Genomic DNA, 15,182 nt, shown 5'->3' on the forward strand with positions numbered 1-15,182 from the left:
CACCCCTTGTCCGCCACCCAATTGGTAGATCAGAAGCTAAATTATCAATTTCTAGGGGCCTTATTTAACAAATGAGTTACTCTCAACGGTCAATAGCAACAAAGTTTGGCTTATTGGTATATTTTGGCTGAATTATTCAGTCGAGTCTAAGTGATCTATTCCGTCTGCTTAGCCATAACTCATGACTCGTCTATAATATGATTCAATCAATGGCTATTCGTGATTGACACGGCCGTCTACCCATTTTGAAACTCCATATTCTCCAGTTCGGCATTGGAAGGCGACAGTTGGTATTTACTCCTTGCCGTCCAATGGGTTACAAAGAGCAACCCGGCTCCGCGTCGAGTTGCCTTCCAGTTCAAGCTACCCAAAGCTAATTCATTCTCATATCTGAAGAGCCTCTCATCTCCCAGCCTTCATCGCCTGCTTCCTGCGGATCTTCTCAGTTGTACGCATGAGGGCAGTCTTAATCTCGCCCTTGGGGAAAGAATCGAGATCATAGTATGTTGGCGCAATGTCCTACAGAAGCAGTCAGTACACAGTCAAGATTCGGTTTGGATACAGGATAAACATACCAGAAGCCACTCAGGCCGAACACTCGTAACAGTTCGCACATAATTCTTAGTAGTAAGCACAAACTCGTTGTAGACAACCCACTCAGCCTCATGGCCAAGCACTGTGCTCGGATGCAGCATCACTGCCTGGTCATCCTTCACAGTCTTATACGTCTTTCCACTGCCCTCTCTCTTGGCAACCTGCATGAAGAAACCAGCCACCAGAGCTCTGCGGATGTTGATATAATAATCCTTGTTCTCAAATGGAGTGCTGATGAGGTCGAGGCCTGACTTCAGCATGATCCTCTCGAGTTGCTGGCGCACGTTGTCGGCAGACTGCAGAGCACGGAGGGAGAGGAAATGTTCATGACACCATTGCCTTTGGTCGGCTTGCGCAGCCGGGCCCTTGAAGGCGTGGTAAACGTTGAGGAGGGTGAGGTGGTCGCCATCTGGATGCGCGAACAGGGCCTTCATCTCGTCGGCGCGCTTGCGAGCCGATGCTGGGCGGACGAATACTTGCGGAACAGAGAGCAGGGCAGTAAGAGAGAGGATCTCGTTGGAGCAGTAGAATTCAGGGGAGGTGATAAGCATGACGGCAAGAGCAGGATCCAGGGGAAACTCCGAGGCAAGTTTTCCGAGCTCAGTGAGCTCTCCATCATCATCCAAGCACGCAAGGTAATTGAGTTCCTCCAGAGCGCGCATGAGGGTCTCCGGAGCGGGAGGGTCCATCAAATCGAAATGCACCAGATCCTCAACGCCGAGCTTCTTGAGCTCCAGAACCGTATTAGCAAGGTTGGAGCGGAGAACCTCGGGGTACGTTTGCTCAATCAGCTCCTTCTTGAACGCAGCTTCTGTGTACAGACGGAAGCACTTTCCTGGACGCGTACGACCAGCACGACCAGCACGCTGTTGTGCCGAGGCCTTGGAAATAGGAGACACAAGGAGAGACTCGACTCTGATTCTGGGGTTGTACACCTTTTGCTTGCTGAATCCAGGATCCACCACGTAGACGATACCGTCGATTGTCAGCGAAGTTTCGGCGATATTGGTTCCGACAATGACCTTGCGTCCGGGCCTGCCACCAGGTCGTATAGGGGCAGGGGCAGGTTCGAAAATCTTTTGCTGCTGGGCAGGCGGCAAAGTACCATATAACGGGTAAACCTTCAGCGGACCGGCATCCGCCTCTCTCACCATCTCATCTGCTTCCAGGGAGATCTTTCTGCAAGCATCTTCGATCTCTTCCTCACCAGTCAGGAAGAGTAAGATATCTCCTTCGGGCTCGGTTGCGTGGATTTGAAGAACCGTTCGTAGCGCAGCCTCAACGTAATCGCGCTCTGGCTCAGGGGTATAAAAAATCTCGACAGGGTGAGTTCTTCCGGGAACAGCAAGCAGTGGGGCATTGTTGAAGTATTTCTGGAACTTCTGCGCATCAAGGGTCGCGGACATGATAACGATCTTCAAGTCCGGTCGTCTCACAGCAACCTCCTTCAACAATCCCATAAGAATATCAGTGGCAAGGGTCCTCTCGTGGGCTTCATCGAGAATGATGCAGCTGTAGCGCGAGAGGTTGTGGTCGTGCATGGCTTCTCTCAGAAGCATACCATCGGTCATGTATTTGAGAATCGTCTTTGAAGACGTAACGTCCTCGAAACGAATGCTGAAACCAACTTCTTGCCCAAGCTTCACATCCATCTCATTAGCGACACGCTGCGCGACGGACATGGCAGCCACACGACGAGGTTGCGTACACGCCACGAGCTTGTTCCTGAAATGTGGGAGGTCGTCGAAGAGCACAAACTGAGGAATCTGGGTCGTTTTACCGGAACCAGTCTCTCCTACGAAGACAAGAATTTGCGTCTTGTGGAACATGTCGAGAAACTCCTGCCTCTGCTTATGGACCGGGAGGTCACGGCGAGTCTTCAGGATGTTGAAGTATTGGTTTGAGAGCGGCTGATTGTTGAAAGGGTTGGCTGGGCCATCTTCGGCCTGGTGGGCTTGCGCAGCAGTCGTCTCATGTCTGGTGAAAGTTGACAATATGGAAGAATCGCCGTTGCCATTTTGCCTCTGACCGTTCGAGTAACCCCCCTCCTCGTTGTTCTCGTACATGTGGGCGAGGTACGGGTTTTCCTTCGGGTCGAGATCGACCTTTGCTCTCTTTGCGCGCGACATTTCTTCACTCTCTGGACGACGGTCAGCCATTGTGAAGTTGGTGTTATGGGGGGTATAAGAGTTCGTACTCTTCAAAAATAGTTCGGTTTCGGCGCAAGGCTGAGATATTTTGGCGCCTGGAAGAAAAAGTATAATCCACACGAATACACTAGTGAGTTTGTGGCTAGGCCCACCTTCCTTTATTTACAATCATGTGATCAGGCTGGCCTGGGAATTGTCTACAAACGGGACCTGTGTCTCGGAATGTTTGTGGATTCTCGATTATCATATTTTTATATATAACACATTGGTACAAATAATATTCACAAAATGCCATATATCCCATTAATATTGGGATATATTACTACTGTATTTTTCTTGGGAATCTTTATCTGTGTTCGCCTAGGTTTGTCTACCTTGTCAAAAGTTCCCCCCACCATAGCAGCCTTTCGAGGGATTAAGTTACAGGAAACATACCCACGAAAGCCATGGGCCCAGAACAATCTTCATAAAGACACATAGTTTGTCCTTTGCTTACTGTATATTTTAGGATTGCTGGTCAACTCGATAAGCCAGTTGCTACATATCTCGCGCATTTATAGCGTCCTTTCGTTGCCAATAGCTGAGCCCAAATGGATCCCGAAACCTCACGACCACCAATGGTGGACGACTATATGCCAACGTTCTACGTTGGGCACCACGAAGCCGGGAGAGCTCTACCAATTTCGGAGAGAACCTTGCGTCAAGGACAGGATGTTGGGGTATGCAGCTGCTCTCTATGCGCCCATGTTGAACGATGCTGACATTCCCAGTATGATATGCTTACAAGTCCAATAACCACACCGCACTTTCACTCACGAGTTCTCTCCCTCCTATCAAACCAGCTCGAATTATCTAAGTCCGCCGACTCTTCTTTGAATGAGCTACCTCCACCGATACTGCCGCCCTTCAACTCGGCAGATACTCCATTGGGGCCTGGGGAGACGGTCAGCCAGCTGGTTGGCTACTGTAGCTCATGGATCGACTTGGGATCCCCGGATCCGTTGATCTCCAATATATCTAGACAAGTCCTGACTATGGAAGTTGCCTTTGCCTCTTTCTGCGGCATCACCAACATCATTATACCCGGACCTCGCCAGTATAACAGCAGCGCAGCCACCACCGACGGATTGGCCCGATATGCTCGCGCCGTACATGAGGCCCTCGGCGTTGCCGGTTATGTTCATATGGCCATACATATCCCTATGTATCACCAGAAAGACAGCAACGCCGTCCCTCTTCTGGGTGACATGAAACCTTTCACTAGAGCCGAATATCTGTCAGATGATTCGGATGAAGATGATGAGCTATTCGACAGCTGGGATGCATGGAACGTCATTCGAAGTGTATGTAAATACAACTCAAGACTATCCGTAGGTAAGAAACCAATGAAACGATTCAATACATCCGTCTCCTCGCTGTTTTAAACCATTCGCTGTGTATGAGCCTGTTGGCTCGGAAGTTTGGATTCATCTTTACGTTTTGCCTCAGAGGTGCTAATGCAAACACTTAGCACTCGCTATACCTCGTCAGCTTCCAACTGAAGCATTGCAATCTCGCTGGTACGCTGAGCCTTTGCGATTGCTCTCATTAAATGCTTCAACCTTCTTGAAGAATAAGGGCGGCCACCCAGTCCTTGGAAAGGGCCACCAATCCCTCATTTCTCGATATATGCGCCTGAAGCATGCGCCGTGGCTGTTACTCTGCGATATTGGGCCAATCCCCGACGTTGAGCCCTACGAGCCATATCCTGTGGCGGACGGCTTGCCTTCCCCAAGTGTTATCACAGACGCATTGGGGGCACCCATGCCTGTGGTAGCCGACCTCAATTCTTTAATCAAGCGCGAAAGCCAGAATTCAAAGTCCAAAGCAAAGGATCAAACGGCTCACCTCATTTACCTCCGCTACCTCCAACGCAACCAGCCTCCCAGGTCAGTGATTGAACGTTTCGGGTCCGGGTACCAGGATTATTTGCAGGCCCCGTTGCAGCCGCTGGCTGACAACCTCGAGTCTGTGACCTACGAAGTCTTCGAGAAAGATCCTATCAAGTACGACTGGTACGAGCGCGCCATTGCGCTCGCGCTCACAGATTGGAAGGCCTTGAACAAACCCACCTCCTCCGCATCTGGCGCTGTGGTCCTCGCGGTAGCTGGCTCTGGCCGCGGACCACTCGTCACAAGAGCACTGAGAGCATCTACCAAAACAGGCATTCCAATCGAGGCATGGGCGGTGGAGAAGAACCCAAATGCCTATGTGCTCCTCCAGCGCCACAACGAGGAGGACTGGGACAACGCTGTGAATGTCGTCAAGTCGGATATGCGAGCCTGGAAGGGCCCGCTTCGTCGGTCAGGCACCACTACGGCTTCTGGGTCATCTGAAGCACAGCTGCCGACGTATGGAAAGGTCGACATCATCGTGTCGGAGCTTCTTGGGTCATTTGCCGATAACGAGTTGAGCCCCGAGTGCCTTGATGGCGTGCAGCACGTTCTGGCTCCTGAGTTTGGGATTTCTATTCCGAGCAGCTATACTGCGCATCTCACGCCAGTTCTGGCTCCTCGTCTCCATGCCGACATCTCCCACCGTGCTGTCAACGACGCAGATGCGACAGATACGCCGTATGTTGTCATGCTCCATGCGATTGACTTCTTGGCAACCTCTGTCCCTGACCACCCTCGCATCCAGCAAGCGTGGGAGTTTGTGCATCCGCTTCCTGCGGTCACTCTTGAGTTGGCAGAGGCACGGAGACAGGGTGGTGTGAGCGGTGGTGGTGGCGGTAGTATGGCAGGTGGAGATGGTGCGAATGATCATAATGCGAGATATTCGAGATGTAAATTCGTATGCCTGAACAGGGGTATGGTACACGGCATCGCAGGATACTTCGAGACCGTGCTTTACGATGGGCGGAGGAAATCTGCAAATGGTGAGGAGGTGGGGGAGATTGTGGAGTTGAGCACAAGGCCGGATACCATTGATGCGAAGAGCAAAGATATGATCAGTTGGTTTCCGATATATTTCCCCTTGAAGGTATGTTTAATAGCGCTCGTTGCATTGGGAAGCTCTAACTGTGACAGAACCCGCTACACGTTCCAGATGACGCAGAGGTGGAGGTTAGCATCTGGAGGCAGACAGATGATAGGAAGGTGTGGTATGAGTGGATTGTGGAGGCTTTCATTATGACCGGCCCCCGAAAGCGACTCAGAGTCGGTATCAGCGATGTAGGCAGCAGTCGCAAGCAAGGATGCTTGATGTAGACAAGGGCCAATGCACGAAAATATCATGACAAATCACTCGTGCCAGTCAAAAGCCTGAGACTACCTACAGGTGAGGTTTGATACCAGCGATTTAAGCTCACATGTTTTCTTCTTTGCTCTGTCCGTGAATGACTATTATGGCAAATTTAGCCTTGAGTGATTGAAAGCCTTTATATTAATCACAGTCACTATAATCACTGCTTTTTAGCACAGTACTTATCCAGACTTTTGGGCGGCAAAGTACAAATATGGCCAGTCAAGATTCATAATGCCTTTCCTTTTCCCTTGTTACATGAAAGCTCTATCTTGTGCTCAGTCGTAACGCCATACCCCGGCCTCAATTCACCACCTATGGTATCTGCCTTCCTGTATAGTTTTCACTCCTGCCAGAACCCCTAGCATGTACAGCATCCCACCCCAGGTGCTTCACTGCCTTCCCATGCATGTTCCGAAATCTGCGCCCAACATCCTCCGATATCCTCCCACTCAGCCCTCCATATTCGTGTCCCCCCCGTTCTCCTTGCCCGTCGGCGCTGCCTGGATCCATAGCACGTTATTGCACCTTATCAGCACCTGGCCGAGCGCGGCGGTCAGCTTCTGGTCGATAAACTCCTCGGTGTTGGTGAGTTGGATGTTCATGTAGCTGTCGATGGAGACGAGGATGCCTTTGTATTCGGTTTGTCCCCACTTGAGGCGTACTACTACTTCTTCGTTCACACTGCTGATAGTTAGATATGCGCAAATACGGTTAGGGGATGGGGGGGGAGGATCGTCGTTCCGCGTGTTGTGCTTGGGGTGGTGCGGGTGGGCTGGGCTGACGGCTTGGGGGGATACACACAGCGATTGTAGCATCGGTCGGGGGTTAACTGGCATAACCTGGGATATATTAGCATCGTCGAGGCTTTCGAGGAGGTGGAAGGCACTTACACTCATTTTGGCGCTGTTGTGGGTATATTGGTCTGGGACGAGGGTCTTGGGCTTCGACGCGGCTGGAGCTTTATGTTGAACATTCTTGGCGGTTGTTACTTTTTGAGTGGGTGTGATTATGTAAGCGAGGCTGTCGAATGTTGGTGATGGCGCTTAATGAGGGGTAGATCGACTTTATTATATTTCTGAGTTTGGAGATTTATAGCAGACTACAATGTAGAATCTGGAGATTAGTTGGGGGTCTGATATAATGCAAAAATTGACTTTATATGAGAGATTTATATGAGAGGTTTATATGAGAGGTTTATATGAGAGGTTTATATGAGAGGTTTATATGAGAGGATTTTATTTGTTATATTTGAATCACATCGGCCTGTATAATATTTTGTATCCAAATTTAAATTATTTTACATGAATATCAATTTAAAAACAACATTGCGGAAAAGTTTGGTTTAATTGCAATTGCTACTACAGCCCATCAAGCCTTCTTGATCTCCCACTTCAAATCCTTAATGCTAACCTCATCTCCTGCCTTCTCATCATACTCGTACCAATCTCCCTCCTCGAAGTTGATAGCCTCAAACTTGGTTCCCGAATCGATTCCCGTGGCCAGCCAATCTCCCTATAGCTATGTTAGAGTCGCGCATATACATATGTAAGATATAACACATACCTCAGGTTTGAAATCTATAAACTCAAGACCTCTGCAGTCAAAACCAATGACCTTCTGGGCCTTTGGAGGCGAGGACTGCTGATATGAAATTGGTGGTGCCATGATTGTCGCCGAAGACTCTCTCTGTTCAAAAGGATTAAATATGGCTACAACCTTGCTTTTCAGTGATAAATCTTACCTTGCACATTTTACACCTCCAGACGAAGTTGGCCTCGCCTCTGCTGCCGCTCATCTCGTTCATTTCCTAAATCCCTCGTTAACTGCTGTGGAGCCAAGGAGATAGACGTTCAGACATACAAATCGGCTCACGTTGACCCAGTTAGGGTGAACTTCCCTGCAGGATGTACATTGCACCTTAAACGTGTACCAGAAGGGATCCTCTGGAGTATCATCGGGGCGCAAATCGGTCACTCTGAGAGGTTGTAAGCATGTGAAATGTAGGAGCGGATGGGAATCGCGTTACCCGGAGAGATCAGCAGTCAGGGTAAGAGAAAGCATGTCTTCAAAAATCAAGAGGTCTTCCGGAGGAGTTTAAACTGACTTGTGTTCGTATTATCGCGGAAACAACGCAGTTCCACCCAAATCGCTGTCCTGATATCCAGCTCATGATAAGTTAAAGCGGCGTCCCTCGCTTGGCGCGCTAAACGCAGAAGGTTGGCAATAACTGCTGGGCATAACGAAGGTCCTCGGAGCCTCTCAAAAAATATTCCCGACACGCTAATTGAGCCCCCCACGGCTATCGCGAACCCCCTACGAGCCGTTTATAGACCTTCACAGATACGACCGACCCGGCATGGTATAATGCTGGCTCTCTGGTCTCGCACCGTGCAGGCCAGCAGGTCCTGTCAGTGTGGGCCATGTCTCCAAGCCGGAGCGAGGGTCGCTCGGACGAGCAGGAGCACAGCGGCGGCGCGACGACGGTTACGGCCGAGCGATGTTTTCACAGCGAGTTTTTCGGCGATGCTTGCGACGGCGGCGGTGTATGATACGAGGAGAAAGGATGAGCGGTTGTTGCAGTGGGATCAGGCGATTGAGGAGGTGAGGTCGGGGAAGGACCTGGCGAGTATCTCGACGCCGGGTCGGGTCTCGATAGGGAAGGCGGCGGATGAGGAGTCGAATATTATGGGGAATGAGGTAGAGGAGTATACGCCGGATGCGAATATATGTCGGAAGCTAGAAGAGGGCGCCACGACGGTGCGGAAACTCATGAGTTTTGTGCCGATGCCGATTCTTGATGCACCCCAGTCGACGCCGAGGCGGAGGGAATCGATGACTCCAGTGTGGGACGAACTGGAGGGTATTCTGTGGGAAAGCGTTCAAGAGTCGGGGAATTGGAATAATATAAACCAGGCGAATCGGCGGGGGGGTTCTACAAAGGAGAGATCCCCGGTTGCAGTGGAAAGCGATCGCAGGCTACTGGAAGGGAGTGAATTCGCCGCTTCGACAATGTCGCATTGGGAGCCCCGGACGACATATCAACTGGATCGACTGGCGCGCAACGTCAACGCGCTCGTGCACGAACTTTGGCAAGCTACATCAATGGGGCAAAAAGGAAGCGCAAAGCGCGGAGTCGGAACAGATGCGGTGATGGACACTGAGGTGGAGCCCAGGTCTGAAATCAGGCGGCTGACAGAGCTCATGATGCCGATGTTGGATGGCAGTACGCCAGCGCCGGAGTATCCCAGGGTGGGCACCGTGGGGAGCAATTCGGACACGACAAGTCTAAACGCAACACTGGATTCTATTACAAAGACACTGGGCTTCAAGGAGCGCAATTATGATTTGATGATTGCGAATATCTGCTACAACCTCCTAACCTCGACATCGGTGCCAAACGTCGCCACATACGAGCTATTGATCCAGGCCTTCACGAAGCTACGACAACCCGAACTCGCCGAGGTAGTGGTGCACCAGTTCAAAAACAACGGATTGCGTCCGGACGAGGGAATACTATCCGCGATACTCGTGCATTACGGGATGTCACGCGACCCCGAGAAGTTCTACACAACAGTCCGGCAAATGGCCGGGCTAGAAGACGGCCTCGGGTTCGAAAGACACCATATCTTCGACCTAACCAAGCCCACAGTTCAGAAATGGGCGCTGGACACAGACGTCATACACCGCGACGGCTACCTACAGCAAAAAGCGCACCGGAACTCGGATATCTTCGAGTCTCTGATCCGAGGCTGCATGACTTTCCACAACCTGGACGGCGCGCTGCGTTACCTCAAGACAGCCATCAAAGAGGGGTGTTACGTGCGCACCCAGGTCTTTGCCGATATAGTTTATTACAGCCTCACCTGCCCCGAGCGGACCAGCGCGCTCCTGCGCATCGTCACCGCGCTATCGTGGCAGTTTGGGAAGAAGGAGAAGCCTGGCGGCGGGCTGGACTATAATTCCGATGTGCGGGGTAAGATCCACGATGTGCTTGAAGCTTGTGGTCTGGGCTCCGCGTTGTCGGGGGCGGTAGACGCGGCAGAGGTGATTCTGGATGTCAAGCACCCGCTGGCGAGGTATATATATCCCGAGCAGTTCGCGGCGATGATACGGCACTTCCACGCCGAGGAGGCCAAGGATATGGCGAGCTACCGGGCACGGAAGGTGCCGTTGCCTCATCCGTCCTGGGTGCGAAGTGATGGGGAGGTGAGCCGGACGCGGATAGAGGAGATACCCAGGGAATTTGGAAGTATGTTGATAGCGGACACGCCTAGCTTTGTGAAGATTTCGAAGCTGGTGGAGGAGGACGGATGGGGTGAGGCGGATGGAGGGGCGTTTATGACGCCTTCCCGGGTGGAGGTTGATGAATCTAAATCCAACTTTCGACCTATGGCGGTGACTTCTGGGCCAGTTGGAGCTTTCAGGGAGGAGTATGCCGAGGAGGGGCCGCTGGCGGGGTGTTTTTAGAATAGAATAGACTAGAGGGAGTCGGGTTAGGATACCCTACGGTGTACATGTACTAGTAGGATAGTTGTACATATTGTACTAAAAGTAATGATAGCCTTGAATAATGAGGAAACTAAACTACTAAAACTATTCCAATCTAGAAGAAGATGAAGAAGATGAAGAAGATGAAGAAGATGAAGAAGATGAAGAAGATGAAGAAGATGAAGAAGATGAAGAAGATGAAGAAGATGAAGAAGATGAAGAAGATGAAGAAGATGAAGAAGATGAAGAAGATGAAGAGCTATTTTGACACCTACCTTAGCCCCATTACTGTAGCATGAGCGCCTAACCCCATCTAGCCAAGTTCGAGCAATCCCTCCTACAGCTAACAGCGCTAATGTAATGGTGGGTGCACCAGATGTGAGAATCTTGTCATACTGACATTCGTTGCACTCAGTTTGCTATCAAACTCAAGAGCAAACTTAGAAATCTCCTCCTCAAACCTACAAGTCACCATACATATCTTGGCTTATCACACCAACAACAGAAGCAATACTACTCAACGATTGCTGCAAACTCTTCTACTACATCTGTTTATGCTACATACATCACGGCATATCATTTGGACACTCATTGAACAAGTTATTAAGAAAATCTCCTCCTTAAGGGGGTGGGCCAATACTACCACATGGCATATCTCTACCAACTAGAGGCCTAGGAACATGAACGATAGCTCTAGAAGCTTCTACAACCCTCTATGATTCATTACACGTCATCGCTCCTTAGTTACCCACAAGATTGGTTAAGTTATGACATAATTTGTCTATAGGTACTCTGACCTTGGACCTCCTTTTCACTTCCTATAGGCTAGGAACCCAAGAGATGGTTCTATGGGATTCTCTTACGTTCACTACATGATTAGCAAGCTAGTTGTGGGTCGCACTTGATTTCTAATACATTTACCAAGCCTGGTTAGTCATGGAAAGTCATGGAAAATGAGAGAACTACACTCCTTTGGCATAAATAGGATTGCCCTTTCCTTAAGAAAGGGCAAGCAGGCAATACAGTAAATCGACTAGCACATACTTCTACGTCTTTTCCAAGCTTCCAAGCATTGATCTTGTTATTCTCTGTTTTTGAAAAGTCAGTGAGGTGCTAACCTCTGACTTACCCCTGAGTTCTCAGACTCAACATTTGTTGCAACTTGTCTAAACCACTTCACCACATCATACACCTGATTGCTGCGTTGTGGAATAGTCTAAGCTACAACCCTTTGGCTCTGTTTCCTAAGACAGTGTGTTGTCTTAGTAAATTCATCCCTTCCTTGGGTGGTGTAACGCTGACTTCTAAATGATAGAAGACACAGAGGTTCTCTTGCGTAAAGGTTTACTTATCAGAGGAGGCAGGGGATCAGACACAAAGGCTTCAAGTAACACGTTACTAGTATATAACAAATACTGTATTGAGTTGAGCACGAAGCTCCTATCTAAGGAAATACTATCTACTTATATAGTGGCGTCGTGCCTAGTGGACTCTTGGGAACTCACTCGAGTCCTCGGAGTCCTGGACTCTTAGGACTCTTCTCATCATCCTGCGAGTCCATCACGTGCCTAGTGGACTCCTGGGAACTCACTCGAGTCCTCGGAGTCCTGGACTCTTAGGACTCTTCTCATCATCCTGCGAGTCCGTCACGTGATACTTTCGGAACTACTATTCCCCGCTGCCCCTCCAGGTACCAGGGCCGGTCTCATGCGACCTCCCTCCTTCCTGTCCTGTAGTTGGCCAGCCTTCTTGTTCCGTCGTAACAGGTGGCTAGATTCTCATATCTGGTGCACCCACCATTACATTTTGCTGCATCTCGAATCGATTCCTTATTAGCCCGTATATCAACGATATTAATCCATTGGTCAACTGCATCGTCATATGAAGAAGGAGGATCTTCTTCGCCACTTCGTCCTTCTGGCCGTAATGAGACTTCGCTCCGACGCTCTCGAATAAGACTGGTAATAACTCTTCCAATAGAGTTATGGGTTAAACCTAGCAAGTGTTCCGCCTCCTTAGTTATAAGCCGCCAAAAGGATCTATCTGCAATAACCCCATATATATCCCTTTTTTGGACGCAAAGCCGGATAATCGTTGTCTTTTGGTCTCTCGTAAGCCCCTTCCCCCCCCCCTTTTCGATGTTATAACGCCATCAGCCTGGCTACTCTGAGCTAAAGCGCTTTGAGCTGTAGCTGCTAGAGAGTCTTCGAGGATAGTGGAATCGCTAGTTTCATTGCTGGTTTGGGGCAATTCAAGCCAAGGTTCGCTGGCGGTATCAGTTGAGAGTTCGTGAGGTGGTGGTTGGGTAGGCCAGGGCTGCGCCATAGGCACTTGATATTGCAAATAGGGGTTGGTAAAAGCGTTATTCATTATTATATATAACTATACAATTGATAATATATCTACAACTTCATTTTCCAACGTTGGATTTTACTTATAATACTAACCTATTTAGGACCAGACTGCCAAGACCTGAGCTGCTACAGTGTAGCAGCTCGCTGCTACACTGTATCAGCTTTAGACTACATTAGGAAATAGTGGCAACAGGGGGGCGCAAGGATTATGGTTACATCATTTCCTATCTAGGCTAAAGCTGCTACGCTGCTACACTCAAAACTGAAGTGGCCTAATTGAGTGCGAGAATCAATTGGTGCTGAAAAAAATATCGACTTAGCGGTGTTATCGACTAATCCGATATCGTCTTGGCGAGAGTGGACTGTAAAACGCTCTAATTACCCGACTGGGATATTCGCGCATGGATGATGGGAGATGAGACGCGCCATGTGGCAGGGGAGCATTGTTTTCCGACTTCAAAGATATCTCATCATCATTCTTTTCGTGAGCGCTTCCGTGCATTGAGTATTGAATACAGTCGCTACTCTCCACAACCACACACATACACGACTATCGGACGACAAACAAACAAACTCGCCCCCCACAGCCACAGCCTCGACCTCACCCAGCGAGCTTCGGCCCCTGGAATGCGCATCACCGCCACCTCACCCTCCTCACCCTCCTCGCCCTAAACCCCCATCACCCACACAATGGCCGACGCCCCCGAAGTCTACCAGGCTCCTCCCCAAGGCTCCCCTCACGCCGCGCACACGGGCCCTTACTACGGCGGTCCGCGTCCCGAGTCCGAGGGGTTACAAGTGCACAGCGTGTATGTCGAGAACTGCAATAAGGCGCCTTACCCCGATAACCCTGCACTTGGGCCTCAGCAACCGTATCAGCAACCATACCAACAGCAGCCATATCAGCAGCCGCCGCAGCAGCAGGGGCAGTACATCAACTCCCCCCCACAGATGCAGTATGCGGAGAATCAACCGGGTGGTTTACTCCAGGCTGCGCCGTACGCGACGCAACCTGATGAGAAGGGGGGGAAGAAGCGGATCTGTGGACTCTCGGTGGTGGTGTTCTGGTGTCTCATCGTCGCAGCGGTGTTAATTGTCGCGGGCGCCGTGGTGGGTGGTGTGGTGGGGAGTAAGAAGGCAAAGGATTCGAAGGGGGCTGGTTCGTCGTCGTCGGTTTTGGTGTCGGCGGGTTTGACGGGTACGCCGACTGCGACGACGGGGCTTACTTCAACGGATACAACGACGACCGCGATGTTCGATGAGGGGATCTTCTACCGCCTCTCGAACCAATATCTCAAGGCCGGCTACTCCCTCGACATCCATAACGACAACGGCACCCTCTCTCGCAAGCTTAACATGATGATCAGGGGGGACACGAGCGGACAGTACTGGCAGATCAAGAAAGTCCCCGATGCAGACGAGCGGTACTGGTTCGCGTGCCAGTACCTCGGGAAGGACATCCGATTGTTTCTGGATCCGTCGGATCGCATCAGCCCGCTGATGGCGACGGCGGATGATACGGCGACGGGGCAGCAGTGGAATATTAGGAGCGTGCTGGACGGGACGTGGAGGATTAGTAATGCGTTGGAGAGTGCGGGGGCGCAGCTGAGTACGTATAGTGATACGCATGACTTGTTTATGGATATGGAGGATGATCTAGGGACGGAGTGGAGTATTGCAGAGGCGAAGAAGATTTCGGCGGGTGATGGGTTTTTGTAGAGGGGGGGGAGGGGGATGTTCGATTCGAAAAGGGGTTGGTTAGGTGGGGTTTGTGGATATATGCTGGATATACGGAGGGGAAGAGCGTGTTTGTTGGCGGTGATGGGATGCATGGTGTTTTCTCGTTGTTTTATTATCTATACATCTCATATTTTTCTTGGTCAGAACGGGGACTCGGGGGGGAAAAGGGGGGGGGCAACAAATGTGGACAGGGACCATGATTGCGCGTATATAGGGAATGAGATTGAAAAACTGATCTGATGGAGTTGCGTCAGGGTGATGGAATCCATTATCCCATTTCACAGTCGTCGCTGTTGAGACCAAAAATAAACAAGGACAAAAAGGACAAAAAGGACAAAAAAGTGGGCCTAATCCGGGATCGAACCGGAGACCTCTTACAATTTGAATGCTGAATCGCTCCCAAAGCAAGAATTCTACCACTGAACTATCAGGCCCTTTTGATGTGAATATGTTATTTAGTTTGGGATATATGGGAGAGTGCAATCAAGATATTCTCCTTATTCGCCTCGATCTTGGTGTGTTGGTGTTCCAGCCAGTCACCAGCGCCAGTCGGGACACGGCCTGTTCTGTT

At 50.3% G+C, this 15,182-nt stretch overlaps 6 protein-coding genes and 1 non-coding gene across 7 annotated transcripts; 3 read left to right on the forward strand and 4 right to left on the reverse strand.

The window, feature by feature from the left end:
• Positions 1-93: 93 nt before the first annotated feature.
• PRP43 (DEAH-box ATP-dependent RNA helicase prp43) lies at positions 94-2,809 on the reverse strand. Its single transcript, XM_024472172.1, has 3 exons — positions 2,792-2,809; positions 576-2,734; positions 94-519 (listed from the first exon to the last, which is right to left on the reverse strand). The coding sequence occupies exons 2-3, from the start codon at positions 2,721-2,723 to the stop codon at positions 403-405; spliced, it is 2,265 nt and encodes a 754-aa protein (XP_024320121.1). The 5' UTR covers positions 2,724-2,734; positions 2,792-2,809; the 3' UTR covers positions 94-402.
• A 172-nt stretch (positions 2,810-2,981) lies between these two features.
• On the forward strand, positions 2,982-6,116 carry SKB1 (methyltransferase protein). The gene is made up of 5 exons (XM_024472173.1): positions 2,982-3,108; positions 3,253-3,463; positions 3,515-4,118; positions 4,255-5,765; positions 5,813-6,116. The coding sequence occupies exons 2-5, from the start codon at positions 3,335-3,337 to the stop codon at positions 5,990-5,992; spliced, it is 2,424 nt and encodes an 807-aa protein (XP_024320127.1). The 5' UTR covers positions 2,982-3,108; positions 3,253-3,334; the 3' UTR covers positions 5,993-6,116.
• Positions 6,117-6,160: 44 nt separating this feature from the next.
• VC83_08627 (uncharacterized protein) lies at positions 6,161-7,033 on the reverse strand. The gene is made up of 3 exons (XM_024472174.1): positions 6,920-7,033; positions 6,831-6,868; positions 6,161-6,710 (listed from the first exon to the last, which is right to left on the reverse strand). Exons 1-3 carry the CDS (start codon positions 6,923-6,925, stop codon positions 6,479-6,481), a joined length of 276 nt encoding a protein of 91 aa, XP_024320126.1. The 5' UTR covers positions 6,926-7,033; the 3' UTR covers positions 6,161-6,478.
• A 276-nt stretch (positions 7,034-7,309) lies between these two features.
• Positions 7,310-8,501, reverse strand: VC83_08628 (uncharacterized protein). The gene is made up of 5 exons (XM_024472175.1): positions 8,056-8,501; positions 7,890-8,004; positions 7,771-7,836; positions 7,593-7,715; positions 7,310-7,541 (listed from the first exon to the last, which is right to left on the reverse strand). The coding sequence occupies exons 1-5, from the start codon at positions 8,088-8,090 to the stop codon at positions 7,398-7,400; spliced, it is 483 nt and encodes a 160-aa protein (XP_024320129.1). The 5' UTR covers positions 8,091-8,501; the 3' UTR covers positions 7,310-7,397.
• A 51-nt stretch (positions 8,502-8,552) lies between these two features.
• On the forward strand, positions 8,553-10,785 carry VC83_08629 (uncharacterized protein; the record flags this gene model as incomplete). The annotated part of the gene is made up of 2 exons (XM_024472176.1): positions 8,553-10,488; positions 10,643-10,785. The coding sequence occupies 2 exons, from the start codon at positions 8,553-8,555 to the stop codon at positions 10,783-10,785; spliced, it is 2,079 nt and encodes a 692-aa protein (XP_024320128.1).
• A 2,340-nt stretch (positions 10,786-13,125) lies between these two features.
• VC83_08630 (uncharacterized protein) lies at positions 13,126-14,598 on the forward strand. Its single transcript, XM_024472177.1, has one exon. The coding sequence runs from the start codon at positions 13,562-13,564 to the stop codon at positions 14,588-14,590; it is 1,029 nt and encodes a 342-aa protein (XP_024320176.1). The 5' UTR covers positions 13,126-13,561; the 3' UTR covers positions 14,591-14,598.
• Positions 14,599-14,953: 355 nt separating this feature from the next.
• Positions 14,954-15,045, reverse strand: VC83_08631 (the record flags this gene model as incomplete). Its single annotated transcript has 1 exon — positions 14,954-15,045. It is a non-coding gene; the product is annotated as a tRNA-Pro (tRNA).
• Positions 15,046-15,182: the final 137 nt, after the last annotated feature.

This window comes from Pseudogymnoascus destructans (assembly GCF_001641265.1).
Source record: "Pseudogymnoascus destructans isolate 20631-21 unplaced genomic scaffold scaffold_29, whole genome shotgun sequence".
In the NCBI taxonomy this organism is placed as follows: Eukaryota; Fungi; Ascomycota; class Leotiomycetes; order Thelebolales; family Thelebolaceae; genus Pseudogymnoascus; species Pseudogymnoascus destructans.